The sequence below is a fragment of the Solanum lycopersicum genome, chromosome 2, assembly GCF_036512215.1.
Source record: "Solanum lycopersicum chromosome 2, SLM_r2.1".
Classification (NCBI taxonomy): Eukaryota; Viridiplantae; Streptophyta; class Magnoliopsida; order Solanales; family Solanaceae; genus Solanum; species Solanum lycopersicum.
The window spans coordinates 65,678,691-65,706,361 of NC_090801.1; the positions used below are offsets into that span (position 1 = coordinate 65,678,691).

At 30.4% G+C, this 27,671-nt stretch overlaps 3 protein-coding genes and 1 non-coding gene across 10 annotated transcripts; 2 read left to right on the forward strand and 2 right to left on the reverse strand.

Annotated features, from left to right (window-relative positions):
* Positions 1 to 874: 874 nt before the first annotated feature.
* Positions 875 to 4,131, reverse strand: LOC101252135 (cinnamoyl-CoA reductase-like SNL6). Its single transcript, XM_004232252.5, has 5 exons — positions 3,697 to 4,131; positions 3,210 to 3,391; positions 2,148 to 2,333; positions 1,294 to 1,447; positions 875 to 1,202 (listed from the first exon to the last, which is right to left on the reverse strand). The coding sequence occupies exons 1-5, from the start codon at positions 3,959 to 3,961 to the stop codon at positions 907 to 909; spliced, it is 1,083 nt and encodes a 360-aa protein (XP_004232300.1). The 5' UTR covers positions 3,962 to 4,131; the 3' UTR covers positions 875 to 906.
* Positions 4,132 to 13,867: 9,736 nt separating this feature from the next.
* On the forward strand, positions 13,868 to 16,306 carry LOC101251837 (uncharacterized). Of its 2 annotated transcripts, XM_004232251.5 has the most exons (8): positions 13,868 to 14,003; positions 14,131 to 14,194; positions 14,982 to 15,029; positions 15,100 to 15,146; positions 15,473 to 15,539; positions 15,621 to 15,664; positions 15,772 to 15,829; positions 15,914 to 16,306. In XM_004232251.5, exons 2-8 carry the CDS (start codon positions 14,150 to 14,152, stop codon positions 15,962 to 15,964), a joined length of 360 nt encoding a protein of 119 aa, XP_004232299.1. In that variant the 5' UTR covers positions 13,868 to 14,003; positions 14,131 to 14,149; the 3' UTR covers positions 15,965 to 16,306. The 2 variants fall into 2 exon arrangements, with proteins under 2 accessions (XP_004232299.1, XP_069150003.1); XM_069293902.1 differs by lacking the exon at positions 13,868 to 14,003 and having other exon boundaries at positions 14,011 to 14,194.
* Positions 16,307 to 16,853: 547 nt separating this feature from the next.
* Positions 16,854 to 16,925, forward strand: TRNAD-GUC (transfer RNA aspartic acid (anticodon GUC)). Its single transcript has one exon. It is a non-coding gene; the product is annotated as a tRNA-Asp (tRNA).
* Positions 16,926 to 17,134: 209 nt separating this feature from the next.
* LOC101251534 (serine/threonine-protein kinase BLUS1) lies at positions 17,135 to 27,512 on the reverse strand. 6 transcript variants are annotated; one of them, XR_011214934.1, is made up of 21 exons: positions 27,237 to 27,511; positions 26,098 to 26,761; positions 25,146 to 25,400; positions 24,662 to 24,786; positions 24,499 to 24,543; positions 24,334 to 24,415; positions 24,165 to 24,233; positions 23,928 to 24,098; positions 23,758 to 23,823; positions 22,559 to 22,627; positions 22,335 to 22,460; positions 22,060 to 22,133; positions 21,023 to 21,289; positions 20,346 to 20,422; positions 19,909 to 19,985; positions 18,513 to 18,638; positions 18,400 to 18,442; positions 18,230 to 18,276; positions 17,823 to 18,038; positions 17,701 to 17,752; positions 17,135 to 17,513 (listed from the first exon to the last, which is right to left on the reverse strand). XR_011214934.1 is itself a non-coding variant. In XM_004232250.4 (21 exons), the coding sequence occupies exons 2-21, from the start codon at positions 26,266 to 26,268 to the stop codon at positions 17,490 to 17,492; spliced, it is 2,028 nt and encodes a 675-aa protein (XP_004232298.1). In that variant the 5' UTR covers positions 26,269 to 26,761; positions 27,237 to 27,512; the 3' UTR covers positions 17,135 to 17,489. The 6 variants fall into 6 exon arrangements, 3 of the variants coding, with proteins under 3 accessions (XP_004232298.1, XP_069150004.1, XP_010316285.1); XR_011214936.1 differs by having other exon boundaries at positions 17,823 to 18,046; XR_011214935.1 differs by having other exon boundaries at positions 26,098 to 26,764; positions 27,237 to 27,476.
* Positions 27,513 to 27,671: the final 159 nt, after the last annotated feature.

Here is a 27,671-nt window from a genome sequence, read left to right on the forward strand (position 1 = left end):
TAAGATCTATATATTTTTAAAAATATATTAGTTATTTACATATTTTCTTTACCTTATATTATAAAAAAATATTATTTTATATTTTTTTGAATAAATAAATTTGAATTGAAGTATGGAATTTTTAAGAATATTATGAAATGCATGTTTGGTAAAAAGATTAATATATAAATAAGATGTCATAAATTATTAAATGTTTGACAAAAGTATAATCTATCAAGTCTAATTAAAAAGTGATAGATTATATTTACTAAAACAAATGAATGCATAAATATAATTTATTTTATTTTTAAAAAAAAGAGAGAAAACATAAGTCTATACCTTAATAATAAATTTTATTTAAATTTAAAAATTAAAATATTACTAAAACTATGCTAATGAGAAAATAAGCATAGTATAAAGAAATAGATAAAGCAAACTAAATTGTATATATTCACGTAAATAAAAATGAGAACAAAAAGAAAATGATATATAATAATATGAAATAAAAATAAAATTTAATTTTTATAAGTAATAAGCAACCAACAATCTTTTGCTTGTGAATTGTAGCGTTTAATTATCCCTGTCAATACATGAATTACTTGCTGATGAAGTGATTTCTTTGTTCAATCAAATAGAACAGATAATATAATTACACAAAATCTAATTATGAAGGTGTCTTTTGAAAGAGGTCCTTAGTGTTCTCACGAAATTCAATAATTCATTATTGTTAAAGAATTTGAATTAACTTCTTCCAAAATAAAAGAAAGTAAACTTAATATATAACAGCGGCACTTTTATTTTTATAGTTTTGACGAACATAAAGAGAATAAATCATACTTGGACTCTTAAGATGTTATACACAGAAGAAGAGGGGAAGAAGATTCGGTATTCACTATTCAGTATGTAAAATAAATTTATTGATGAGAACTAGATCTCGTTATGACATCTATGTATTGTAGACATTAAGCAGCAAAGCTTTGCATTTGACAATTTGACAATGTTTGAGGAATTAGTCCTCCAGTTTGATCTCATCGACCTAATATCTATTCCCGTCTCTCTTGCTAATTTTTCAAGTTCCTCTTCACTCCTAACAACTTGATCAAAGCTAATGTATCTGTTGTAAGATGTGTTCTTCATATCTTCAAACACCAATACATGTTCTACCGCTAATCTATTAACGTCTACTGTCGCCAATGCTCCGTTTCTAAACATTTCTTCAGCCCCTGAAAATCACATACTAAGGTGTATAAGCTGAAAGTACGGAAATGTTACTAATTAATTATATTACCTAATAAAAAAAAAATTGGTAATCACCTTTAAGATAGGCAATGGTAGGGGTTGGATTTCTGCTGATAAATTCAGGACCAGTTACTAGACCAGGACATATAGTAGCTAGTTTGAATCCACTCTCCCTAGCGATGTTACACGCTACTCTTTCTGCCTTTAGCTTACCCAGAGCATACCATAGCTGCAAATTTTTGTTCAAGTATAACATTATTTAATATCCAGAAAAGTTTTAAACGTGTTATTGTTTTCCTTTAGTTAGTAAGAAAATATAATTCATTGAAATAACAGCACTAAGTTAGTGCTAATTATGTACATTAAAATAAAGGGGGGAAATCCCTTTTTATTCTTGCAACTTGCAAGAAGCTGATAAGGTCTATTATAAGCTTTTAATGGGTTGTTAATTTTCAGTCTAGTGGGGAACTAGTGGTTGCTTCGTAGTTATCTTAACATTTTTAAGTTCAATGGACTACTAACCCATGTAGAAATGATAATAATATATTTACTTGAAAAAGTATTAGAGCTATCTTTACAATGATTACTGATTGGCAAAGTTATAACTTGTTTTAATCATGAACTATACTTTTTCAATGGGCTGCTACAATTTTTTCTTTTTCAAATTAGTATTTTGTATTTGTAATCCATTGCCGCTATCTATAAGAGCTCACGTTGGGTCGGCTCACTAAATGTATGATATTCTACTACCACTCCCTAATCTAAAGTTTTTCTACTACTAAAATTTGAAACATTTGATTAAGGACAGATGAATATCAATCATCTTATTAGGACCATACCCTACATTTGTCTTATTTACTATTTTAAGCATGTGTGACAAGTCTTTTTGTGGTGGTAGGTAGAGAATGCCAAATAAAATAACTCAATACCTTCTTGTCTATGCAGAGGGACTCGTCACTCCAGCAATCATGATCAATTATTGTTGAAGAGTTAATATCTTGCCATACACAGGCTACAAGAGAGGATGTGAGCACGCAATTTCTGACCGAAGGTGTTATTGCACATGCCTGACTCACATTCTTAGTTACCAACACTTCTACTTCAACCATTGATTTCTACATAAAAGAATAACAATCAAATCAAAAATAAACGCAGGGACGATATAACTAAGTAGCAGAAAGGCAAGTGCTTAACAAATGACTAAAATATCAGACAATGGTTCATTTTGTCTTGGTAGCATAGCTAATTAAAATCGCTACCAAAAGCGCCAATAAAGTCAATAATTAATGAGACTTCTACACTATACTTAATAGGAAATTAGGAATGTTGGCCATATTTGACCAGACTACTGGTGTTGGAATGGGCCACATATGAAATGGCTGACATTTTTTCTAGAAGAAGTAGTGTACATCGAAATTGACATGGACATGGTGCGAGTGTGGGACATAAAGCTTTCAATATAGCCTATAATGACGCACTCAAGCTCCGTCAATCATAATAATCAGAATAATATATTAAAAAAATAAGAATCGATTTAAAATGATGAAAAATAATACTTTCCTCGAAAATTAAGTATTACTTTAGAATTACTTATACATCTAAGGTCAACATCTCTCTATTTTGTTTTGAATGACGGATCTACTCGGTACTCACTCCTTATTACTAATACTATAACCTATACATCTCATTATGTTTATATTGCGTTAAAATATTATTTCAAACTAATAAATTCATGTCATGTGTATAAATAGTTTAGTGCGGGTAAGTATTTACCTTTGGAGGGAATAGTAATTTTTCCTTCATTAGAGTTAATGGAAGAAAAAGATTTGCAATGTGCGCTGAAATTTAGCAGTGTGATTGAAATTGTGATCTCTTCTCTAACAAACTGTACCGAACTCTTCTACTCAATTTTGATTGTTACAATTAAAATAAAATCATAAGAAATGCGTTTCCCTGTTTTCTGGTGTCATAAACTGTGTGGGAAGACTTACTGAATATCCAGATAGGCCAGCAGGGTCCACGAAGGCAGCAGTGTGGAAGACACCACGACAACCACTGAATGCCTGCGATAGGCTTTCGATATCATTCAGCCTGGCCATTACTGCCTCTACAGTGTTCATCGACTGTCTCATTTCTCCAGAAATTTCCATCTCTCTTAGCTTTTCCAGATCCTCTGCACTTATAGCATATTAGGAATTAGTAGGCGAAGTCACCAATGGATGAACTTATTATATAGCATTCCAAAACACGAAATCAAACCACCATACGAATTGTAAAAACCAAAACTAAATCAGATCAAATCAGTAAGAAAATGGAAATTAAAACCGGAAATCATCCGGTTCCATTAAAAACCATACGAATTGTGACAAGCGTTGATGGCTGAAGCACACCAGAAATCAATTGCCAAATACGCACCATCTTTGCTTTTCTCCGGTAATTTAGAAGGACTAAAAATACTTATAAGAGAAGAAATGTCACCTTGTTTTTCCACGATGACTCGTACAGAGTAGCCACGGAGTAAGAGTTGATTGACGATGGCGATACCAAGGAAGGATACGCCACTGGTGACGCACACCTTCTTCTCTTCAAGCTCACGGTTGTGTCGATTTGTAGCAGGCAATTGCCCTGGGTTTTGGATTTCATCGCCGGCCTTTGTCCGGTGCACCGCCGCGTTAGATAGCAGCATCCGGCGAAACTCCTCGATCTCAATCCTCTTGCTCTCATCGGGGCACACAATTCCCATGGTTGTAATTTGTATCTTTAGCTTAGCTTAAGATATTAACCTCTTATATATATTCTCCTAGTTTTGGATAGACTATTAGAATTTTAAATTTATAGACTATGAACATTAATTTTATTAGATTATTATTAGATTTGAAATTGAATCATAAATTAACTTCTGAGTTCTTATATATATATATATATATATATATATATATATATATATATTTGTAGTTTTCACTATTTTATAATTTGATAAAAGTTTAAAATTTAATAATTTTAAATTAAAAATATATTAAATATTCATTATGAGCGGGTCTATTTTATTTTCTTTTTCTGGCTTTAGGCTGTATTGTCATGCATAAAGCACCTTTAACAATGTTTGACACAAAGGTTTGCTTTTAAGTCAGCCAATTTTATTATTACTAATTCAGATTTTATTATTATTTATTATTATTATTATTATTTTATTGTTATTTTATTATTATTATTTTTATTATTATTAATATTATCATTATAATTATAATTATAAAAATTTGTAATGATAAAGAAATATGTGAATGATAGGAAATATTATTACTTACGGATGTAAAATATAAATTAGTTTTGTTTTAATATTTTTAATTATAAAAATCTTAAATTAATCAACTTTTTATCATGTTAACAGTTTTAAGAGTATTTTAGATATTTTGATTAAAAAAAAGTGTTTACTAACACTTATTTGTCAAACACATTAACAATTTTTTTCAACTTAAATACTTTTATCCAAACACATAATTACTTATTTTAAAAATAAATTTCAACCTTTTTAAAAATACTTTTTAAATTTTCTTTTTTAAACTCATTCAAACGGGCTCTTAGTATAAATATCATGTAAATAAAAACGGAGAGAATAGTAATTCGTTTCTTATCTTGTCTCCACGCATATATTTACGACGTATTGATCCAAAGAAGCACAAAAATAAATAAGCTCTATGTGTCTCTATCTACCCAATCAACGTTTCTCTATTCTATTTTCTATCCTTTTCTCTTTTTGTCATTTGAACGAGGAATTTGAGTTCTTTGCCCCCCTAAAATAAATAACAAATATCAACTACTTTCACTATTTCATATTAATTGAACTTATGATGCATTGCACATTTATTATATAATTTAAATGACACTTTTCATTATATTTTGTAGAATTATTAATATAAATAACTTTGTAAGTGATATAATTCTTGAAAATATTAAATTTTATTTAAAGAAATGATAGATATGAATATATTTTAGACATTTATATTGATCCTTGAAGGGGAAATTACGCGGTTAAGCAAATTTATAATGTCCAATCACTCATCATAGCTATAGCTGGCTATAACTATCACTCTCAATTAACATTATACATTAATTATGTGGGCTGACTTCAAGTTTGTATAATTAGTCATATTTATATATATATAATTCGCCTTAATATACAAATATATATGTATAATATACAATTATTTAATCAATATACATATACAATTCACCTCTCTCCTACTCTCCTCCGTATATCGCTCACCTCGCTCCTCCCTCTCTTAATCTCACTCGTCTCTCTCCTCTCTCTCCAAATCTAGCTTGCTTTTTATGCATATGCATATATATAGTATACATTATCTAACCAATATACATATATAATTCACCTCTCTCCCACTCTCTGCCCTCTCTCGCTCGTTCCTCTCCCAATATCGCTCGCCTCTCTCTTCCCTCTCCAAATATGCTCGCCTCTCTCCACTCTCTCCCAATCTCGCTTTTCATATATATAAATACATATGTATAATTTACAATTATCTAACCAATATACATGTACACTTCAGCTCTCTCCTAACTTTTTCCCCCTCTCACGTCTCTCTCCCAGTCTCGCTCGCCTCTCTCGTCCCTATAACATGCTCGCCTCTCTCGTCCCTATAACAGACTAGAAAAGTTGTTTAAGGCAATAAATAGTGAGGGCTTTACATTGCTAGAATGACGTAGAAGTAATGCTTATGGGTGTATCTAGGGTATATATATATATATATATATATATATATATATATATATATATAAAATATTGAAATATACGTTTTATGTTTTCTTTATTTTTTAGTGTAAAATTTGGTGCGATAAATTAAATTGACTGCAAAAACTATAATATTTACACCAAATTTGATATAATATTTGAATTGAAGTTATCATGTCTTAGCATTATATTTTTGTGAGAACTTTCATATAATGTGTGGCAAAATTTTCATTTGTAAGGCAATTTTCCATAATATGTCCAAATTATTTTTGAAAAACATTTTATAAGAAGAAACAATTAAGTTTTCTAATTTATATACGTTTAATGACACCTCAACAACCAGGTGGTTGATGAATGCATTCATTCACAAATAGAACGGTAGATGTTCGTTCGCTCGGAGATCGATACCGAACGGAACAATATGCATTTTTCTTACCTTCTCTCCTATGGAATTATTGTTTTTAATAAATATATATAAAAAATAATTAAATATTTTATTAATAAAATTAATAATAAAAAATGGGCAAAAAGTTAAAAAAGGAAAAAAAAAAGAAAAGCACCAATTTTACAAATATAAAGGACTATAAAAAGTTTACATGAAAATTCGAAGATAACTTTAAATTTTAATTAACTCAAAGATAATTGAATACTTTGAGCTTTTCTCCTCTGTCCAAAAAGTAATAAGATTGGTGAACTAAAGCACAATTAAAAAAATAATTTATATATTTATATCAAATTAACAAATAAATATATATATTTATTTTTTATTTATATGACATTTTTATCACATGATTAATTGACTTAGGATGATTACCGGATAAGATTTTTCGTGTATAAACTAATAATGGTTTGAATAGTGCTTTTTTAATTATTATTTTTTAAATAGTTGGACTATATATTATTTTATAAAAATTAATGTATAAATTATGATATTATTCGTATTATATCGTTAATAGGCCAGTTAATTATTTTTGAAATATATATTTTAATCAATTTTAAAAAAAATCATAAATAATTAGTGTTCATTAAAGTACTTTGTATATTGATTAATTACTCTCTTCATTCGCTATTCTATAAAATCTGATTTTAAAAATTTAAATAGTCATTCAAATGCATTTTTAATTCTTGAAATCTAGCATATTTATTAATTTATTAAAAAGTTGACTGAAAATCTAAAAAAGTGATATATAAAAAGAGAATCGAGGGAGAAAGGACAATTTATTTATCCACTTTTTTTTTATTCGTCTATTTTGAAAAATTAAGAATTTTTTTTTTTTTGCCTATTATATCTTCAATTAATTATTTTTTTAAAAAATAAAACTTTTTGAAAATGTTAAATTTTGAAAAGATCAACTTCATAGACAATATGGATAAAATGAGAAATTTACTACTCCCTCCGTTCAGTATTATTTGTTATGATTTATATTTTTAAAATCAAACTATAAAAATTTTAATTAACATTTTAAGATGCATTTTTTCATTATATCAATATGCAAAAAATTGTGATTTATAGTACTTTTCATATAATTTTAAAATATCTAATTATTTTTATTTAAAATATCAAATTAATATAATTTAATTTATTTTTAAAAATTAATCAAATTGAATTTTGATAAATGCACGTACTAAGAAGTCACATCAATTGAGGGATAATAAATTGATCTCTCCATATTTTAGACTTGGATATATCTTTCTTTAAGAACTTATTTTTAATGTTGAATGAAACTCGCGTGTCATATCACCATGTGATATGTTAAATTAATATTTATTTTATTTATTTAATATATAAATCAATTGATAATATTTTAAAAATAATAAGAAATTAAAAACGAAACAGTGTAAAAGGAAGCTTTTGAATTGCTCACAATGTTTGATTGTTTTGTCTGTTTATAATTACCACTTGAATGGTGGGCGAACGTGATTGTTAGCTGACGGCAATGGGGGATTTCTTGTTGCTTCGTTATGTGTCATTTTCATGTTTTCTGTAAACGTGGCCTCAAATGCTCCTCATTTTTACTTTATTCAAAATGTGTACATACAAGAAGAGCTTAGGTCTTTATCATTTACAAATTAATATTTTTTGTGACCAAAAAAAAAAATATCTAAAAGGAAATATAAAGAAGATGTGATATCTCTTTGTCATTTCAATAAATAATTTCTTTATTAATTTAAATATTTATTTATGTTTTCCATTTAAATAACGTGTCTTTTCAATTTTTTTTAATTATTGTTATAGTTCACCTAATTTATAAATAATAATGATCTATAGAGATATTCAATGTCTTGTTATTATTGAAAAATATAATTTCATTTATGAGACATTTTTCACAACTATTAAATATTATTGTCCCTTAAAAATATATGATTTGATCTATCTTATTAGAAATCAATCACAAAATAAATAAACTATCTTTTGATACTTTTAAATTTTTTAATTAACAAAAAAATTATTTAATAAAAATAATGAAGAAAAAATTCTCATTATGTGTACATGTATGTGAAAAGTTATTTCATAGTTATAATAAATGTGATTTTTTATTAATATATATTTAACTTGTAATTATTTAAAACAAAAAAACTATCTATCTTATTCTTCTTCGAAATAAAGAGAGAGTTATTTTTTAGTAATGACTAAATTAATAATTAGATTAATGTTATAAAAAATTTCCACTCATCTACACGTGTGTATTTGCTTATCAATTTTTAATTAATATTTTTAAATTTTATTATTGTTGAAAGGTATATATTACTTGCTGTTACATTTTTCATTACTATTACATATTGTTATTCCTAAAAATAAATTATATACTATCATATTAGCAATCAATCATAAAATAAATAAATTTTTCACTTTAAGAAATCTAATATTTTATCACTTTATGATAATTTTTATATAATCAAGTAGATAAATAACAAATCAAATTTACTAATGACATTATGACTTCTTATAAATATACATTTTATTTTGTATCATGTGTTTCAATTCTTTTATTTTCTATTAAAAAGTATAATCTTTGATGTGATGTAATGTTATATTATTAACTTATTTTTTTAAAGATAATTTATATCTTTTTCTTCTTTATATGGAAATGTTCAGCGAAAATTAATGTTTGAAAATATCTTTCTATCTACTTTTGAATAGATTACATCAAGATCTTGATTTGTTTTGTATTATTTTAATACAATTTTTATTAAAAAATGGTCAACAAACGACATCAATTTTATATTTATATATATATATATATATATATATATATATATATTTCACATGAAGAGCGGATGAATACATTAATATATCATAAGAGTGTTTGAATTTAATATTGACTGAAAAATAGTTGACAGTTTTTTTATATAAACTTAGATAATTTTCTCTTATAAGCTAGCTATTGAGTTTGGAAAATTATGCGTATAAGTAAATTTATACTATTTAATTACTAATCATAGCTATAATTTGTTATAATTACTACTCACCACTAATATTATACATTAATTAGGTGTGTGTTAGAGTGAGTTTATATCCTACTAGATATTAGGTGATTTGAAAAATATAATTTTATTTATGATACATTTTTCACAACTATTAAATATTGTTGTCCCTTAAAAATATATGATTTGATCTATCTTATTAGAAATCAATCACAAAATAAATAAACTATCTTTTGATACTTTTAAATCTTTTAATTAACAAAAAAATTATCTAATAAAATAATGAAGAAAAAATTCTCATTATGTGTACATGCATATGAAAAGTTATTTCATAGTTATAATAAATGTGCATTTTTGATTAATATATATTTAACTTGTAATTATTTAAAAGAAAAAAACTATCTATCTTATTCTTCGAAATAAAGAGAGAGTTATCATTTAGTAATGACTAAAATAATAATTAGATTAATGTTGTAAAAATTTTCCACTCATCTACACGTGTGTATTTGCTTGTCAATTTTTAATTAATATTTTTAAATTTTGTCATGGTTGAAAGATATATACTACTTGCTATTAGATATTGTTATTCCTAAAAATAAATTGTATAGTCTCACATTGGCAATCAATCAAATAAATAAATAAATAAATCATTCTTTCTGTATTTTTAAAGTTTTGATTAATAAAAAAAATATTTTTATGAAAACAGTGAAGAATTTTTTTTTTTATTTAGGTGTACATATTTAATAAAAAAGTATTTTATAGTTATATTATAACAAATTGTGCATTTGTGATTATTATGTATTTAATTTGTAATAGTTAAATAAAAAATTATCTATCTTAATTTTTTGAGTCAATTCCTCAAATGGTCACCCAAGTTAAGGAAATTGCTTTAAAATATCATTTATGTTTCATTTAAGACCAAAATATCACCCAACTATTACTATTTTTCTCCAAATATACTTGAAAACTCAAAAACACCACTCTCTCCTAGTTGGCATGACATGTCATTAAAATCTTTTTTAATAATAGACTAATTTAATTCATTAAACTCATTTAGCTAAAATAATGATCATATTATTTTTAATTTTTTAAATTAATTTATCAAGAATAAGTTTTCATACTTAAAATCTTTTTTCATAATTAAACTTTTTTATTTTTTTATATTATGCATAATGCATTTTTAAAACATACTATAATCTCATCAATTTTAAATACTAATAAACACATACATTAAAAAAATATTAATATACAAATCACTCATGAACGCTAATTTAGTTCAATTAATTATAAATTATATAATAAATTAGTAATATTAAGATCGATTAATTATTAAAAAATAATTATTTGGGTGATTTGAAATTCATATATACTTATAATATATTTTTTTTTTAAAATATAGTAAGTGAATAATATTTATAGAAAATAAAATTTTAATCTTTATTTATCAATATATTAATCTCATATAATATGTCTACTATCGAATTAAATTAGAATATTCAATAAATTATTAGTTTATTTATTGATGTTTAATTGTATGAAAAGTTATAATATAATATAATATAGAATAAAAGAATAAAAATAAAAATAAAATTAAAAAAAGTTAAATAATATTTTTTTTTCTTACCATTTTTTTTTGTCAACCTCACAAATTTATCTAAATACTTTTATTAAAAGAATTGTTTATAATTTTCAAACAATTTTGGTTAGGAATTTTAAAACTATCATGTAATAATTGCACACAGATTTTCATTGAATTTTGTTTGGTGACAATATATAAAGTTACTAGACTTTTTAAATTACTTTTCTCGTAATCTTCATAAATTCTAATGTAATTGCATATTTATTTTGTAGAGACATAAGTTTGATGAATTAATTAGGTCAATTATTTTTTAAAAATAATTATTTAATGACATGACATATCAACTAGAATTTAAGAAAACTTTTAAGGTATTTAGTATTTCTAATGAATAAAAAATATAATATTATTCACTTTCTTTTTTTTTTATTTTCAAAAAAATAATATCGAAAGCATGAATTGCAAAACATACAATTTGTGTTATTTGACCTTTGATATTATTGATTTATTATATAACTTGTGATTGATTGATGTAAATTTGCGTTAATGAGTGATTTATATATAAATATTTTTTTTTGAATTTATGTGTTTATAAGTATTCAAAATTAATAAAATTATTGTACATTCTAAAAATATATTCTTCGTGACATAAAAAATAAAAAGTTTAATTTTGATAAAAAAAATTATAGTATATTCTAAAAATGTGTTCTTCATAACATAAAAAATAAAAAATTTAATTTTGATAAAAGATTTTAAGTATGGAAATTTATTCTGAATAGATTAAAAATAAAGTAACAATAATACGATCATTATTTTAGGTAAATCAGTTCAATGAATTAAATTAGTCTATTATTAAAAAAAATTAATGACATGTCATGCCAACTATGAGAGAGTGATGATTTTAAAGTGTCAAGTATATTTGAAGGAAAATGGTGAAAATTAAGCGATATTTTGATCCAAAATGAAACATAAATAATATTTCAAGACAATTCTCTTAACTTGAATGATCTAGAGAAGAGTTATCTTTTGAATAATTATTATTATAGATTAATTTTTGCAGTGGTGACTATAATAATAATTAGATTAGTGCTATCAAACTTTGTCGCTCCTCTACAAGTGTCAGGACAAACACTAATCCAACTTTTAGTATACTTTTCTAAAATTTTTCACGTTAAGAAATCTAATATTTTATCACTTTATGCTAATTTTTATATAATCAAGTAGATAAGTAGCAAATTAATTTACTAATGACATTATGACTTCTTATAAATATACATTTTTATTTTGTATTGTGTGTTTTAATTCTTTTACTTTATTGAAAAGTATAATCTTTGATGTGATGTAATGTTATATGATCAACTTATTATTTTTAAAGATAATTTTTATATTTTTCTTCTTTATATGAAATGTTAAGCGAAAATTAATATTTGAAAATATCTTTTCTATCTATTTTTGAATAGATTACATCAAGACCTTGACTTGATTGTATTATTTCTATGCAAGTTTTTATTAAAAAATGGGTTCAATGATGGTTGATTTTTTTTCTCAACCTAGTGCCACGTAGGCCAAAAAGGGGTAAAAAGTTACTTATAAAATAAGTTTACGGGGATAATAGGATCTTAGTATAACATAAGTGTGTCTTTGAGATTTCGAGCATAGGCTAAGGGGATACACTAATATATCATAAAAATGGTTAAAATTTTATATTGACTAAAAAATAATTAATAATTTTTTATATAAACTTAAAATATTCTCTCTTATAAGCTAGCTATTAAAATTGCTTTAAATTTTAATATCCGTATATATTAGAATCAGGTCTGTTCCTCTTTGGACTCTCGACCTACATTTTAATTGGGCCGTTTGGACATGATGTGTATGTGGAGGTGTGTGTGTTAGAGTGAGTTAATATCCTACGAGATATTAGGTGATTTGAATTTTGGACTTCCCTTGTCTTTTTCTATAACTATTTCTTTTGGTTTTTAAAGTGTTTTTCATTATTAAAACACATGAAAATAATTGAAAAAAACACACGTAAAATTCATTTTGATTTATATAATATTTATTTAAGTGTTATAAAATAATTTATTGTGCATGTTCACTATATCATGAATTATTTTTTTTTTACTTTTATCTCGATTATGAAGATAATCATAACCTCTATAACTTTTACCTTTGTAAATTATAATCACCTACGCTTTGCAATTATTATTCTTGTAACATTTCACTTCCATAACCTCCCCATTGCAGTCATGTTTATAACTAACATTTTGTATGATTTGTTGAATACTTAAAATAATAAGAAAAACTTTTATCTCTTATCTCTCTATTTCTATTGCTTTCATTTTCTCTGTTTATTGTCTTATTTTGTTTTGCTTTTACAACATTTAGGCTATTTTTAGAAATCGTACAACCATATCCCGTTGAAATAATAAAAGCATTAGACTGACGTCTTAAATTTTCTTTGCTTATCCCTTCGGGATAACTTTTTAATAAATGTTTCCCTTTTTTCTTCTTATACTTTATAAACTCCTAATATCATATTCTAAAGTAATTTTTGCTCGAATTGAAAATATTAGAATATAATCTAAAATTTTGTAAGCTATTGTTAATATTAGACGATAATATAATATTTTATTAGTAATGTTGAGTTATATATAAAGTATCAACAAATAGTACTTTATTATAACTATTTTTAATTAATAAATTGGGGGTGGGGAAGGGGAAATGGCCAATGGGAGAAAAGATTTGAATATTAGAACCAAATCTAACGTACAATTTCTCAAAAAGAGTTGTATTTCCACAATTTTTAAAAATTTGAACAAAATTTAAATGGTAGCCTAAAAAGAGACAATTGTGTAAAATTAGCCGTGTCCCTCCATCCCCTCACCCAACTTGGGCCTATGCATCCTAAATGGGTCAATTCTTTGGGCTTTCGGTACCCGGCCCATCAGTGTGACTCAGTAATTCTCCCTTCCCATCGCCATTGCTAGTCTTCAATAACACGCCAACCTCCATTGTTGCTTAAACCTCAACTTCTTCAAGGTATTTACATAAACCCTAATTCGGAAAATGAAAAAATTAAAGGAAAAAGAAGCTATTACCTAGAAACATTGGAAGTTTCTACTTTTAGGAACCTTTTTGTTAATACGAATTGTTTTTATTTTGTAAGGGGAAGAAGAAAGGAAGCTATGGAAATCCCAGTCCAGCAGAAGAAGATTTCACTCGATGTTAAGGCATATCTCAACATTTTACCCTTTCTTTCACATTGAAATATTTCTAATCTTTTTGTTATTAGCTCTGTTGCTTTTTGTGGAATACACGATTGTTTGAATTTTTCTGGTGTAATTTTAGTTGTATCGAAATGAATGTCAAGTCAAAATTTCTAAAGTAGGATTATATTATGGACATAGTTAATTGATTGATTGATGAGTATTTCTCCGCATTTGATGAAAAAGAATAGTAAAGCACAACCATGATTAAATTAAGAGGAAAAAAGAAACATTCTGCTATGGTCATCGAGTTGGTTTAGCAGCTGATCTCCCAAATGATTGAAAACCCCCTCCATGTTTTTTAGGTTGAGCTAATGCATATGTTTGCATAGTGCGGTTCAACTATCATGTGTGGTTTGCTCGCTATTACACTAAAGTAGGGTTTAACTTGTGCGCCACTTGAAGGGTAGTGACTGCAGGTTACCTTATCAACAAAAATAATAAGAAGAGGAAAAAGGAGAAAAAAGTAATGTAAAGGGATGTTGTGATGAGAAGTAACAAAGAAGGAAGACTTAGAGTGAGAAACCTTAGACTTCACAATAAAAGTCTTCTTTGCAAATTAGCTATGGTGAATGAATGATGGGAAAGAGACTTTGCGGAAGAATGTCATTGTTAATAAATATGGTAGAGACGGGTTTTGTGTGCCCGAATCTTTAAGCTCTCCTTATAGAATTGCACGATAGAGGTATATTGCAAAATATTTCTCGTTTTTCTACTCTCTTTTGAGCTAAATTTTCTTTTATGTATGCAGGGAATTAAAACAGATATAGTCATATGTGCCTATGATGACCATTTTATGGTAAGTGAGAAACACATGATTTGGCTTTTGCCACATATGAGCATTATTGAATCTTTATTGTTGTTTTAAGGCTATAGCTACTCAAATAGGAAGCATGGGTACGATATTGCAGGCCAGGTACGGATCGTTTTTGTGAAGCTGTTCTTGCTTATATATTGGTGTTTTCAGATTTCTTTTGATGAGCATGCATTTGGTTTGTGCAGAAAATAAACTTCTACACTGAAGCCTGTAGATGCTATTTATGTGATCTATGTTATATGAAATCAATGAATCTATCTTTAAGTTGCTATTAAGCTATATTTGCTTTTGAGTTTCACTTGTTCTGTCTAGTTCTCTGGGCATGACTCGAGAGATCTTATAGCTTGTAGTTGAGTTGTTTTCATAATTGAATCTCCTCACTCAGTTGGAAAGAGTTTTTTCATATAACAGATCTTTCTGTGCAGGAAGGAGGAAGGGGTGTCGATCCATCCAACCTTTAGTGTTTCTGTATTACTGGGCAAACGCGATGAGGTAATTGACAATATACTGCAGTAATTTCATGTCGTTTTGTGTATACTTATAAACTTGATAAAACTGCATTTTGCTCTGCAGCCCATGCTGGTTGCATGCGCTCGGCAGATTATTGAACACATAAGGTACTTGTGGGAACTGAAATTTATTAAGATTTCGACTCTCTGTGAGGGAAGATAGATGAATCAGATATTGATATTTCTCTACTAATGCAAACCATGTTTATATGCAGTAATGCCGGATCTTCTAGGTCTTTGGTTTTATCTCTTGGACTACGCGACCATTCTCTGGTTAGTAACATGGAGATATTTTACTCTCATTTGCACATAGAAGTGTTTCTTCCTTTTAATTCGTTGCATTATTTTTATACGCAGCCCACTTTGAAGGGTATCGTTTCGGCTGTCACTGAGAACTGCCTTTGGTGACCTAGGCTCTTGTCAATTTTGGATTGTTCATAGTTGTTATAGCCAGAAGAGAGAAACTTAATGATTGATTCAGTCCTGTGAAGTGTTTATTGCTTACTTTTCCTCAATGATGTTCTATTATTATCAGCAAGACTTCTCTAGACTGTAAAAAAAGTGTTTCTATTGGTGTCCTTATTGAGAGAGGGGCTTTATGACTCACTCTAGAAATGCATTTATTGTGATCATTCGAGTGTTTTGGTGCAAATGGAGATTGCGATTTGTTCTCTCTTTTTCAAACAATTGTAACGAGGATTATCTCCTTATCTTTTTATGGTTAAAAAGTTACTTTCATGTCAAAGAAAAGATGGAAGTTTTCAATCCTTTTGCGCCACAAGTATTCCCAATCACTGGTTAGATTATCCAGTTTCACGCATGAACTATACTCCCTCCGTTCAAAAAGAATGTCCCTATTTCCTTTTTAGTTTGTTTAAAAAAGAATGATCCCTTTCCTTTTTTGGCAATACTTTAAATTTAACTTTCCACGTGACATGTTTAAAACCACAAGATTAAAAAACATTTTGGTACATTTGACATAATTTTAATTTAGAACCACAAGATTAAAGTCTTTTTTCGTTTTTTAGATTTCGTTCTAAGTCAAATTAGGTCATACTTTTTTAATCGGAGGGAGTAGCAAATGGGTTATTTGGCCATGATTTAGATAGAATAATGAAGGGTAGACTCATTATGACAAGTTTAAGCATGAAGTATAAAATATGGGCAACACATTAAGAAATTTTTACCCGCAACTACAACCCTTATGTTTATATTCAGAATGTTGTTTCGACTTTCAAATAACCATGTTTCAATTAACAAGTCTATTATTTTTCTAAAGCATAACTCTGACAACAAGGTCGTTGTAGTATAGTGGTAAGTATTCCCGCCTGTCACGCGGGTGACCCGGGTTCGATCCCCGGCAACGGCGTCTTTTTCTTGAAATTTTTTAATAATCATGCCAAAAAGAATCTTTGATAATGGGAGTTATTTGACCTTCCTTTTTAACCCCACTTAAAAACTCCCCTAGCTAACACCCCCAAGCAAAGAGAAAAAAAAACAGCTATCTTTCTTACACATGAAAAATGAAAATCTGACATAAGTTACATAATCAACAACTCAAAATATCAACACTAGATATATCAAGTGGACCAAACTCCTCCTTAAGAGGTTTATTATTAGGTTTATTTCGGAACAAGGTTCTGGGTTTCGCAAGGGTGATTTACACAAGCTGCATTTTTTTTGCTCCTAGAATTTCAATTAATATTGAAGGACAACTTAAATACAATACCCAATTGGTATATTACAATAGATAATCAAGATTCTGACAATGAATAGCATCTCAAAATTTGGGTGCCTACTTAACATTCACACATATGGTACACAAAAAATACAACCACCCACTCGCCAAGTAACTTAACGATGTGCCCCAGCACAACCATGGGTAGTAACTTAACCAACCATGTAGTGTAGCCTTCATATCCTCTAGTTTTTATCAGCGATTCAATTTCTTTTCCAACTGCAAGCCAGAAATGACAGCTTTAGAAAAACATGTTATCAATGGTTTCTTGGAAATTTTATAATAACATTCCAAGAATAAAGCAGCACTGCATTTACATTTTCGGTTTTCAACTTTGTTCTAAAGAAATCATATCTTTAGAAGAAAATAAAGGAAAATACTTCCCCCACAATTGTACAGCACATACCTGAACATTTTTCATCTTTTGTCTCTGCAACTCTTCCACAAGACTTCCAATGCTGAAAATTGATGAGACTTCAGTTTACCATAACAAGCAACCAAGTTCAAATTTATCAACGAATATCATACCTTTGTTGCAATTGAATGACCATTGATTGCAGTTCTCTCTCTCTAACAGAAGTAGCAGGCATCTGCAGAGTGGAAGTGCTGATGTTAGGAGGATGCAGGAGCGTGCCATAATTCAGAGATACACCATGCATTTCTTGTACACACTGAGCATGGGATAGGGCACATCACCCCAACTCCAACCCCTTCCTTTACTAAAAAAGTTCTACCTTCTAATCCCTATAGACCTTCATGGAAAAAGAGTTAAAGACTTGATATAAACCCCACTCTCACATTATATTAATGGAACCCTACAAAACTCTATTTCCTAATCACTTGGTCGTATCTCTTTTAATAATTAAAAATACATTATTTTCAAAAAAATGTGGCACCATTTCTCGTATCTTATTACATAACAAACAAACAATTACCTGCGGGAGATCACTGGTCCCAGCTTCAGCTAAGTCTGTGGGGTTGACTGAAACAGATACAAATAACAAGCCAGTCAGGGGCAACACATAAATATAGTTAACAACTTAACATTCAACATCGAAAGCAGAAGTGGTCAAATGTGATGACCAAATGTAAATGGATAAGTTACCAGATCCTCGCTCTGCGAACTTGATCAGCTTCACTAATTCCTCCTAACAAGATGCAGAACAGATAAGCAACAGGTAACAGTGATGCACAAGATTTTGATGAATTAATAATTACCCTTTGCAAAGTATTCTGCTGTAGAATGCATTGCAATGTTGGAAGTAGTGAAGCAGCTGCTAGACCTAGATTAATTGCACTAGTAGAACCTCCCTGAACTGGGTTAAGGAAATAGCTTGTAGGTTCCTGAACAAGTGAAAAAAAAGGGCAATGGTTACGAAGCCATCACCTAAAGAGAGATTGCAAAGTTTGATACTTACCATGAGAACACTGTTAGAATAAGAATAAGAATTAGAATAGGAATAAGAATAGGAATTCTAGTTGGAAAAGGTTTCCAACGTAGTATCTATAAATAGGGTCTTCATGCAACAATTTAGATACGCAATTCAATAATATTTTCTCCAATATTTCTCACATGGTATCAGAGAAATTGTGAGAAAAAAGAAATCAAAAAAAAATAAAAATCTGGTAACCTAGTTGCTGTCCTGATAATTATTATTTTCCCTCATTGTTTTCATAAAATTGACACCACCACTAGCTGCGGAATTTCCCGACGAGCAAAGCCCAGTCATCCCCACCGGAAAACAGTGCTACACGCGCAGTCACGCGCCACCGGTAGGATTTTCACCGGCGAACTATATTTCTCACAAACACCAAACAGGGAAGTCAATGCTGAAAGTGAGACTAAAGAAACCCATGAAGAATGCAACTTTATTAAGGAAATAGAAAGGAGACAGCAGCTGAAAGAACTAAAAAGCAAATTTCCTTACAAATCATTTTATGCTCACATCACAAAGCAAACAGTGTTAACTCCTCTTAATTAAAGATCTTTAATAGAAAAGCTCAGAATCCAACAAAACCCAAAGAGCAAATTTCTCCCAAACCAACATGGAAGGATTTTTCTTTTCTTTTTTTTTAAAGAAAAAAAAGATTTAAATGGATAAATCATGAACAAATATTCGCTCTAAATGCACTATAAACTCAAGTATGTGGAAGGAAATATTGCCACTAAATGCTAAATTTTTTATCTTGGTGATCAACAAAGCGGCAAATATTCAGCTTCACTTATATTAAACGGGCTGCCGCTCAGGTAAAAATCACTTACCCAGGTATGCAGAAAGCTTGTAACAAGAAAACAAAGCATGGTCATAAAAAAAACAGTTTAAAAGTTATCCACAGTTTACCCCCTAACGCAACCTTTTCCACTCTTGTTCATATCTTTGAATAAACCAATGTCTGTATGGCACTAATGAATTTGTGTGTCTCTGTTTAATTTGCAAGTGATTTGGTGTTTTTTTTTCATGCTGCGAATGATTTGGTGTTAATTCACATGTATTAGAGACGGAATCTGGTCACTGAAGAAAAATCCAAATCTGGTCACTGAAGAAAAATCCCCTTCATAATGCATTATTATAGCTGACCTGACAATCAATGCAAGAAGGCACAGTATGTATACCTTGGGACTTAGATCTGCTGATGTGACTTGAAAACGTCCCTTGCGTTGGACAATAGCTCCTTCTGATGAATCTTCTCCTGCGACAAGCATATTATCCAGAGACTCAGAAGGAAAGGTAACAAAACTAAGTTATCTAGAAAATCAGAACTCATAATTATCTGGAAGAATTGGTGTTTTTTAAACATCACCCAGTCTAAATTCATTGTCAGAAAACCCTTCGGGATGGCCCAATGGTTTGAGCTTGGGACTTTCATGTTGGAGGTCTCAAGTTCGAAACCCCGGGTTTGCCTTCTGGGTCGAGCCTGGTGCGGGTTACCTCTCCTATGTGGTTTGCGAGTTATTGCATAGGAGCGAGGGTTTTCACCTGTGCGCACCCAAAGGGGCTGCGGATTTCTCTTGTCATCAAACAAAAAATTCATTGACAGAAACTGGATTACCTAAATCTTTTTTATGTCGATACTGCAGTGGGCCGCTATAGTTTCGCTCAGACTGGTACTTTGGATGTTGATATTCCCTACATATAGAACTAAACAATGTAACACAGCTTGAAACAACAGTTTGCTGCTTGAAATATGGAAAATGTAGACTGAACCATTGCCAATCATTGCATGTGATTTTAAGATGACAAGGACTTCAATAAAAAGTTCTACATGCAGCTAACATCAAAACTCTAACCATGTAGGTCGTAGATAATGTGCATTCTAGAAAAACTATCATCACTGATGTCAAGATTATAAGTAAAATTGGCAGGAACTTGAAGCACCTAAGTACTCTAACAATTCAGTCAGCATTACACAATTAGAACACTCAAAATATTCAGAACTCATAAAGCACAAGAATCCCACTACTTCCTGGTTAGTAATCTTCGCAGACGTTTTTTTTTAAAAAACTCAGCTGAATAACATTTACTTCAGGAACAAGCATCGACTAACTTGGGGTTGCACATTTTCACTACCCTTCCTTTCTTTCTGAGAGAATACCATGATCTACTGGCAAATTAGTAGTATTACCATCCTATAATAGCTATCTTCATCCATATTGCAACTATTTTTTGTTTTCAGAAAATCTTGACCAACTCTAGCAGTTCAATTGTGAACACAACAAAGAAATATACCTCTCTCCATCAGTAACAACTTTTTTGGGTGAAAGAGCGTTATCCTGTAGCAGTGAACCACTAAAAAACTTTTTATGCCCAGGAATAACAGAACGTGGCAAGGAGCTACTCTGTCGCAGATTCTCACCATCATCTTTTCCACCATCTTGGTCCTCAACTTTTGCTAGTGATAGCATATCATTCTGCTGATTAGACTCTGATTGCATAGTATCTTCCCAACTTGGACTACTAGCAGTTATGTCATCTTCACACATATCAAAACATCCCCTGCATTGGTACAACATTTTATATACACATAAATTTCAGAAGGAACAAAAACTAATAAGTCGGAAATATAATAATTCCACTTTTTCTTTACATAGGATTATTAATAATAACAATTCCACTATTTCTGGAACTTTTTTGCTTAACTGACTTTCCCTTGTCTTCGACAATGGGTCCTTCAACAAACTTATCCTCACTTTCTACTTTGTGAGCAGGTTACTACATTCATCTGTTAATCTGATGCAAGCATGCTTTCAAGGCCAATCACGGGAGGAGGAGCTAATTGAAAGAAATTCCGGCCAAAATGAAGGTTAGACCACATTATTTCACTCAATGAGAACCAAAACTTTTAAATCTTTCACATAGTAAAATCTGTAGACCTTGATCATAAAACCAACTGGCTAATTCTGTACCTTTAACTCAATTACTGGCTAATTTTATACACATTTAACTCAATTACTAGCATGACGACTATGCTAATTCTATACCTCGGATCATTATACCCACAGCACTTGAGCATCAAGAAAGGTTGTAATATTTCAACATCACATTCCTTAATGTACCAGACTCAGCAAGACATACCTATAATGCAAACAGGGTTGTGCTTCCAAGGAATACCACATTCCAAATGGCAAAATATAATTATATATGTAAACACACACACACACATCTGGTTAATGAAACCAACTGGCTATAATTTGAGTTGGTGATGATGGATTTACTATCAAATGCCAATAGAAGAAGCAGAACCAGGAGGAAGACAAAATTCTTACTTGAGTGCTTGAAGAGGCTTAATAGGAAATGCAGCAAGAGAACCATCCAAATCATGATTGCCATTCATCTCATCCTGAATGGAGATATCAACAATTATATATCCGATAATGAAGGACATATTTGAATAACTTGTAAAATATCCAAAGAGATAACAGACTGGAGGCAATTGAGTATGACAAGAGTTTCAGAAGACTTATAGCAGCATCAATCCATCGAGAAGGAATAGTATATAAAGAATAGTAATATAGAACTTCAACATGGTTAATATGAATACCTCGTGAGATAGGACACTCGACTGATTATGCCTTTCTACTACAGAACCAACGTCACCATTCCCCTCCCTTAGCTTCCCCCTGTTACTTGAATCTTCAGCATCTGGAATGTCGTCAAAATCTGGAAGCTACAGACACCATAAAGAAAGGATAAATAAATTTAATAGACACCAGACATTATTACCTAAAATTAATAGTTCTAAGTGAATGGACAATAAGTACATACAAGAGCAGCTTGGTTCTTCAGATCCTCCAGATTGAAATTCCAAGCACTGATACCACGAATATACTCTTGCTGCATCAGTGAATATTCAGAATTATATTGAGATTGACCTTGAATATATTTTTGTGTGTATATTCGCATAAGCTACACAAACATCTGATGCCAAGTTTGATTTCTCAAATACGATGGAATAAAACACATCAAGGTTCTTTCCCAAATAGAATCACTCACCTCAATCTGTAACGTAGTTGGTATCATCTCTAAGAATCATCTAAATCTGTTTCACTCTATTCGGGCCCATTTCATGCTAATAATAATTTTTTCATGATTAAAAGAGCTAGAAGTATATTTACAACAAAACACAAAAGCCATTTGTGTACTTTGACCTCCCAACTAAAACAGAAATAGCTATTTTATGTGATAAAGCTTGTGATGGAATTATATCAGATAGCAGTAATAAGTCTCCCCAAACTCATTGAAGTCTTCTCAGATTTGTACACACATTCTAGCATGTCTCTCAACTATACAATTTGTAAACAAGGTTACATCTCTTGGTGAGCTTTCAAATACGCACACCAGTGCTAACTATGGTTCTCCAAAATATTGGTGAATGTTTGAGAAAAAAGAGGAAAGAATACAGCCTCTCATCTTGCTTATTATCCAGATTTGCTGTATACTCGAATAATAGTAGATATTTTTGACACACTCTATGTATGTGTATAATAATAAATAATAACAATAATGGAGGAAGTATGATAATAACATATGTTGTAGGCAGAAATACTAGGTTACAGCATGTTTATGAAAGTTTTTGAAAATAAATTAAGAGCGAATTAAAAATGAAGTCAATGTAATAACACGTACAAAATGAAGTGTAGTTCAGGACCTTCCTCTTATCATTCTAAAGTTCTTGGTAGTTAGAATAAATAAGGCATTTTTTTTCTTGCTTATTCAAAAAAAAAAAAGGAGAGGAGGGGAGGGGAATTTTTCATTTTCATTTGATATACGAAGTAAGCTACTTAGGAGGATTGAAGCTTCACAAGTATAAATAAAAAATACAGACTCGCAACCAATGGCCAAAAACCCAGAGCAGCAAAATGCTTTAATTCCAGCAATGAAACACAAAAAGATGCTGTGGGCACATTTGTGAATCGTGAGATTTCTCTACCACATTCTGCAGTTTAGGCACATTCAGTTTTCACCTGTGATAAATGGTCCTTGTCCTCATACATTGCCTGGTTCTGTAAAAGATAATCTGCTTCTCTAGCCTGATAGAGCAGTTCAAATTGTACAAATCAGAATCACATGTAATTTCAGTATAATTGGGAAATGCTATCAGCCAGAAAAGCACAGTATAAGATGGGCACAAGACCTTAAGCATCCTAAAACGATCACCTAGAGGTGGAAGGCCATCAAGGATTGTACGTGCCAAATAATCATGTCCTCGTGCTTGTTTAAAGAAAGGGTGCTTCAAAAGCTTCTCAGAAGACGGACGCTTCTTTGGATCTTTTACTAAGCAAGCAGCAACCATTTCTTTAAAAGACTGCAAAAGCACCAAATATTCAGAACCAAACTGTAAGTGAATGAAAAGTTTGTCAAACACACAAACCTTAGAGAATCTCTTGTCCCGTTCATAGTCCAGGCCTGGAGGTGCATTCTGTAGGGTCATCAGCAGAACCTGAATTACAAGGAGAAAGAAAGGATCACAAAAGAACGAATTTTCAGAGAACTTGAAACCACTTCATTGATTGTTCGTACAGCAAAGAACATCTATTAACCTTCATGGGTGGGTACTTGGAGAATGGTGCATGACCATGAGCAAGTTCAAGGGCTGTTATTCCAAATGACCATATATCTGCTCTGTTGATTTGAAACAATTATTTGAAGGCATGAGACGTGACCTAGAACCAATAATAGAACAGATATGCAGATCAGGTACTTACTTAAAATCATATCCATGTAGTTGCTGCATCACTTCGGGAGCCATCCTATTCAAGAATTCAAAAGAAAAAAAAAAGAATCCTGATTACAAGTAAAAGAGTTGGTCCCTATTATGATGACACAAACAAATAAAAATTGCACCTCACCGCAGCCTAGGGAACTTACCAGCACGGAGTTCCAACAAAAGTATTTCTTGAACGCTGCCTATCACCAGTATCAAACATGCAAGCAGCAACTCCAAAATCTGCCAATTTAATAGCACCATTTGAATCAATCAAAATGTTCCCAGCCTGCAGAGAAGACATACCAAAATATAAGCCAAAGCTGAAACTGGCATCAGTATGCATGCTGGAGTCAGGAAAATGAGAGTGCTCAGATAAGATTAGCTAAAAAATATTCCCATTTGCTAATTACTTTGCCAATTTGGTTAATAGTGAGGGGAGAAAATGTTATCCATGGGGAGAAAAGAAGAGGAGGAAGAAGGGTAAAGAGAAAGAGAAACTTAACAAACATGATCAAGACAGCGGCTCAAAATCCTAGACTAAAAAAACATATGTACAAAAAATTAGCATCAGCTCTCTTCTTCAGCAAACATTTAGTAAAGAATGCTTAAACTGTTGTTCCACAAAAGCAGATAACACAGTGATACCTTTACATCTCTATGGATGTGTCCATGGTAATGAAGATATACAAGGGCTTTGAGGACCTCGCGCAATAATGTAGCAATTACAGGCTCTTCAAAACCATCAGGATAAGAAGATTTCATGATATGAAGGCAAGATCCTCCAGCCATGAATGGCATGACAACCCAAAGGCTGTGACCTGCAGTGAATGAGCAGTGTGCACGCAATACATTTGGATGATCAATCAAGATCATGGTCTGCACCTCTCTCCGGATTCCATCCTATTCAAATCACAAAAAAATATTCTGGAAGCTTCAGCAATTGAAAGGAGGCATACATTAGGCCCACAAGTGCTCCTTAAAAGATTTTCTTTTGAAGGGAGTATTAATTATGAATAAATGTGGCACATTCTGCCAGAATAATTACTGGATATGATGTACAGTCTGCACTGGTGAATGTCGTAATTTTGATTTTTATATTTAATTAGATTAAGCTGTTTAAAAGATGGACAAAATATAAGAAAGGTGTATGTAAAAACTAAAAGAGTCTATGGCCTAAAAGCAGACAGTAGATTATAGTAACACACTAATGTAGTCCTATCTTCATTGGAACTAGTAATGCAAACCTGAGAACATTGTGCTTCAAACTTAAATGCATGAACAAGATATTTACTCAAAAGAGTTGGGGCTTTATTAATAGTATAGACTAGTACAGGTCTGAATCTATAGTAGACAAGAGTCTGGAGACTTGCCTCCTTATGTAGATGGATCAAATAAGTATATAGTCATGCGACCTTCAAACAATACACCCAATTCCTTTTCAAGAGAAAAGACACTTCATAAAAAATAATCAGGTAACAAGAACATATCTAATAAAAAGGAGGTTCGCAACACCAACATTCTGACTTTAAACCATATTCAACACCAAGGCATTTTCCATCTAGCGTATCTCAAAGACATATATAGATAGCAGACTTACCAGATCATTGTTGCACTTCTCCAAATCTAGAACCTTGATTGCAACAATTTCATTAAGAGGAATGCACAGAGCCCGATACACAGTTGCACTGACACCATCTCCAACTTCCTCATATAGTGTATAATCTTTTGCGTTGACAGGGAACTTTTTCTCCGATAGCTGTTCCATCATTGCTAGTTATATTGCAATATAAAAACCATCAAGCACTTTAGAGAAAAGAATGTGAGGCTTCTTCCAATTATATAACATTTTGCTTGTGATCCACGAGATATTTTATAGCTCCAGCTACCTCATGAGATGAACTTCCCCTACCAATAACTTCAACAGGAATAAATTCCTAAAATGCACTAGATATAATTGGTCGACTTTTATCTCTCAGATTGACAAGTTTTATAACCCAACAACCTTGATCGTAATGACTTGCCTTGACCACCTTCAAACACAATATTACCGTCAACGGTTCTGAAAAAACTTGAAAATGTCCGTGAAAATAAGACAGATGAACGCTGGCCAATATATTCAGTGAGACTGCTCACAGAGATAATCTAATATTCGACCTGAGTACAATCCCGAAATGCAGTGGAGTACCAAAATAGTCGAAGACTAGATGCAATCTACCACTAGAAGCTGATGCCTGAGTACACTCCAGAACTGACAAAGCAATCTGCTGGGCCAAATGAATGAAGATAATGAAATGAAGAAACAAGAAAACTGAAATAAGATGAGACACACAAGAGTGTGTGTCTGTCATTGGTCAATAAAATTTGTAAAATAGCAATAAAACAGAAAGAAAAGTTGAAATATGCCAACTAGTAAAAGAAAAAAAAAGAGAAATTAATGTGATACGAATTAGTTCAGCTAACAAAGCAAATAAGTCAACATCTAATATCATGTATCGCAAAACAAGTAGAGTCCGAATGACTTCAAGTCCAATGCAGCTGAATTCAATAAATCGTCTCATAAATCTAACACATAGGTATCACATCATGGAATTAACACAAAACGAATCCAATAAACAAGCAAAGGAAACATATATTGCACTATCGCCAATAAATTTGATCTTTTGCAAACTATAACAGCTATAAATCTGTTATCCGGAGAATTGCAACAACCAATTTCAATCAGAAATGAGTACAGACCTAGGGTTCCGATGGGAGGTGATATGCAAAAGATGAATTTCGAGGACTGAATCTGACTAGACCTTGACCGGAAAATCGAAATCCAACAACACGTATGGAAGATAAATTTGGGGATGAAACGGTTGGACTACTCCGCCATTGATGATTAGGAATCGGAAGATATTATAGTTGTTACGTTGCAGTTAGTCGTCCCCGGCTACTCTGATCGAATCTTCGCCGTTTATTGAAGAGAGAGAAGGGAAATTCATTTATATTTATATATAATAGAGTTATAGTATGTATATTTTTTTTTCTTTTTTCTTTTCTGGGAGAAACAAGTTTGACTGCTGCACAACTGTACATTACTGGACTTTAGTTTTACCTTGGATGAAAAAAGGAACATACCTTTAGGAATTAAAATTAAAAAGAAAAAAAAAGATATTTTGATAATAATGT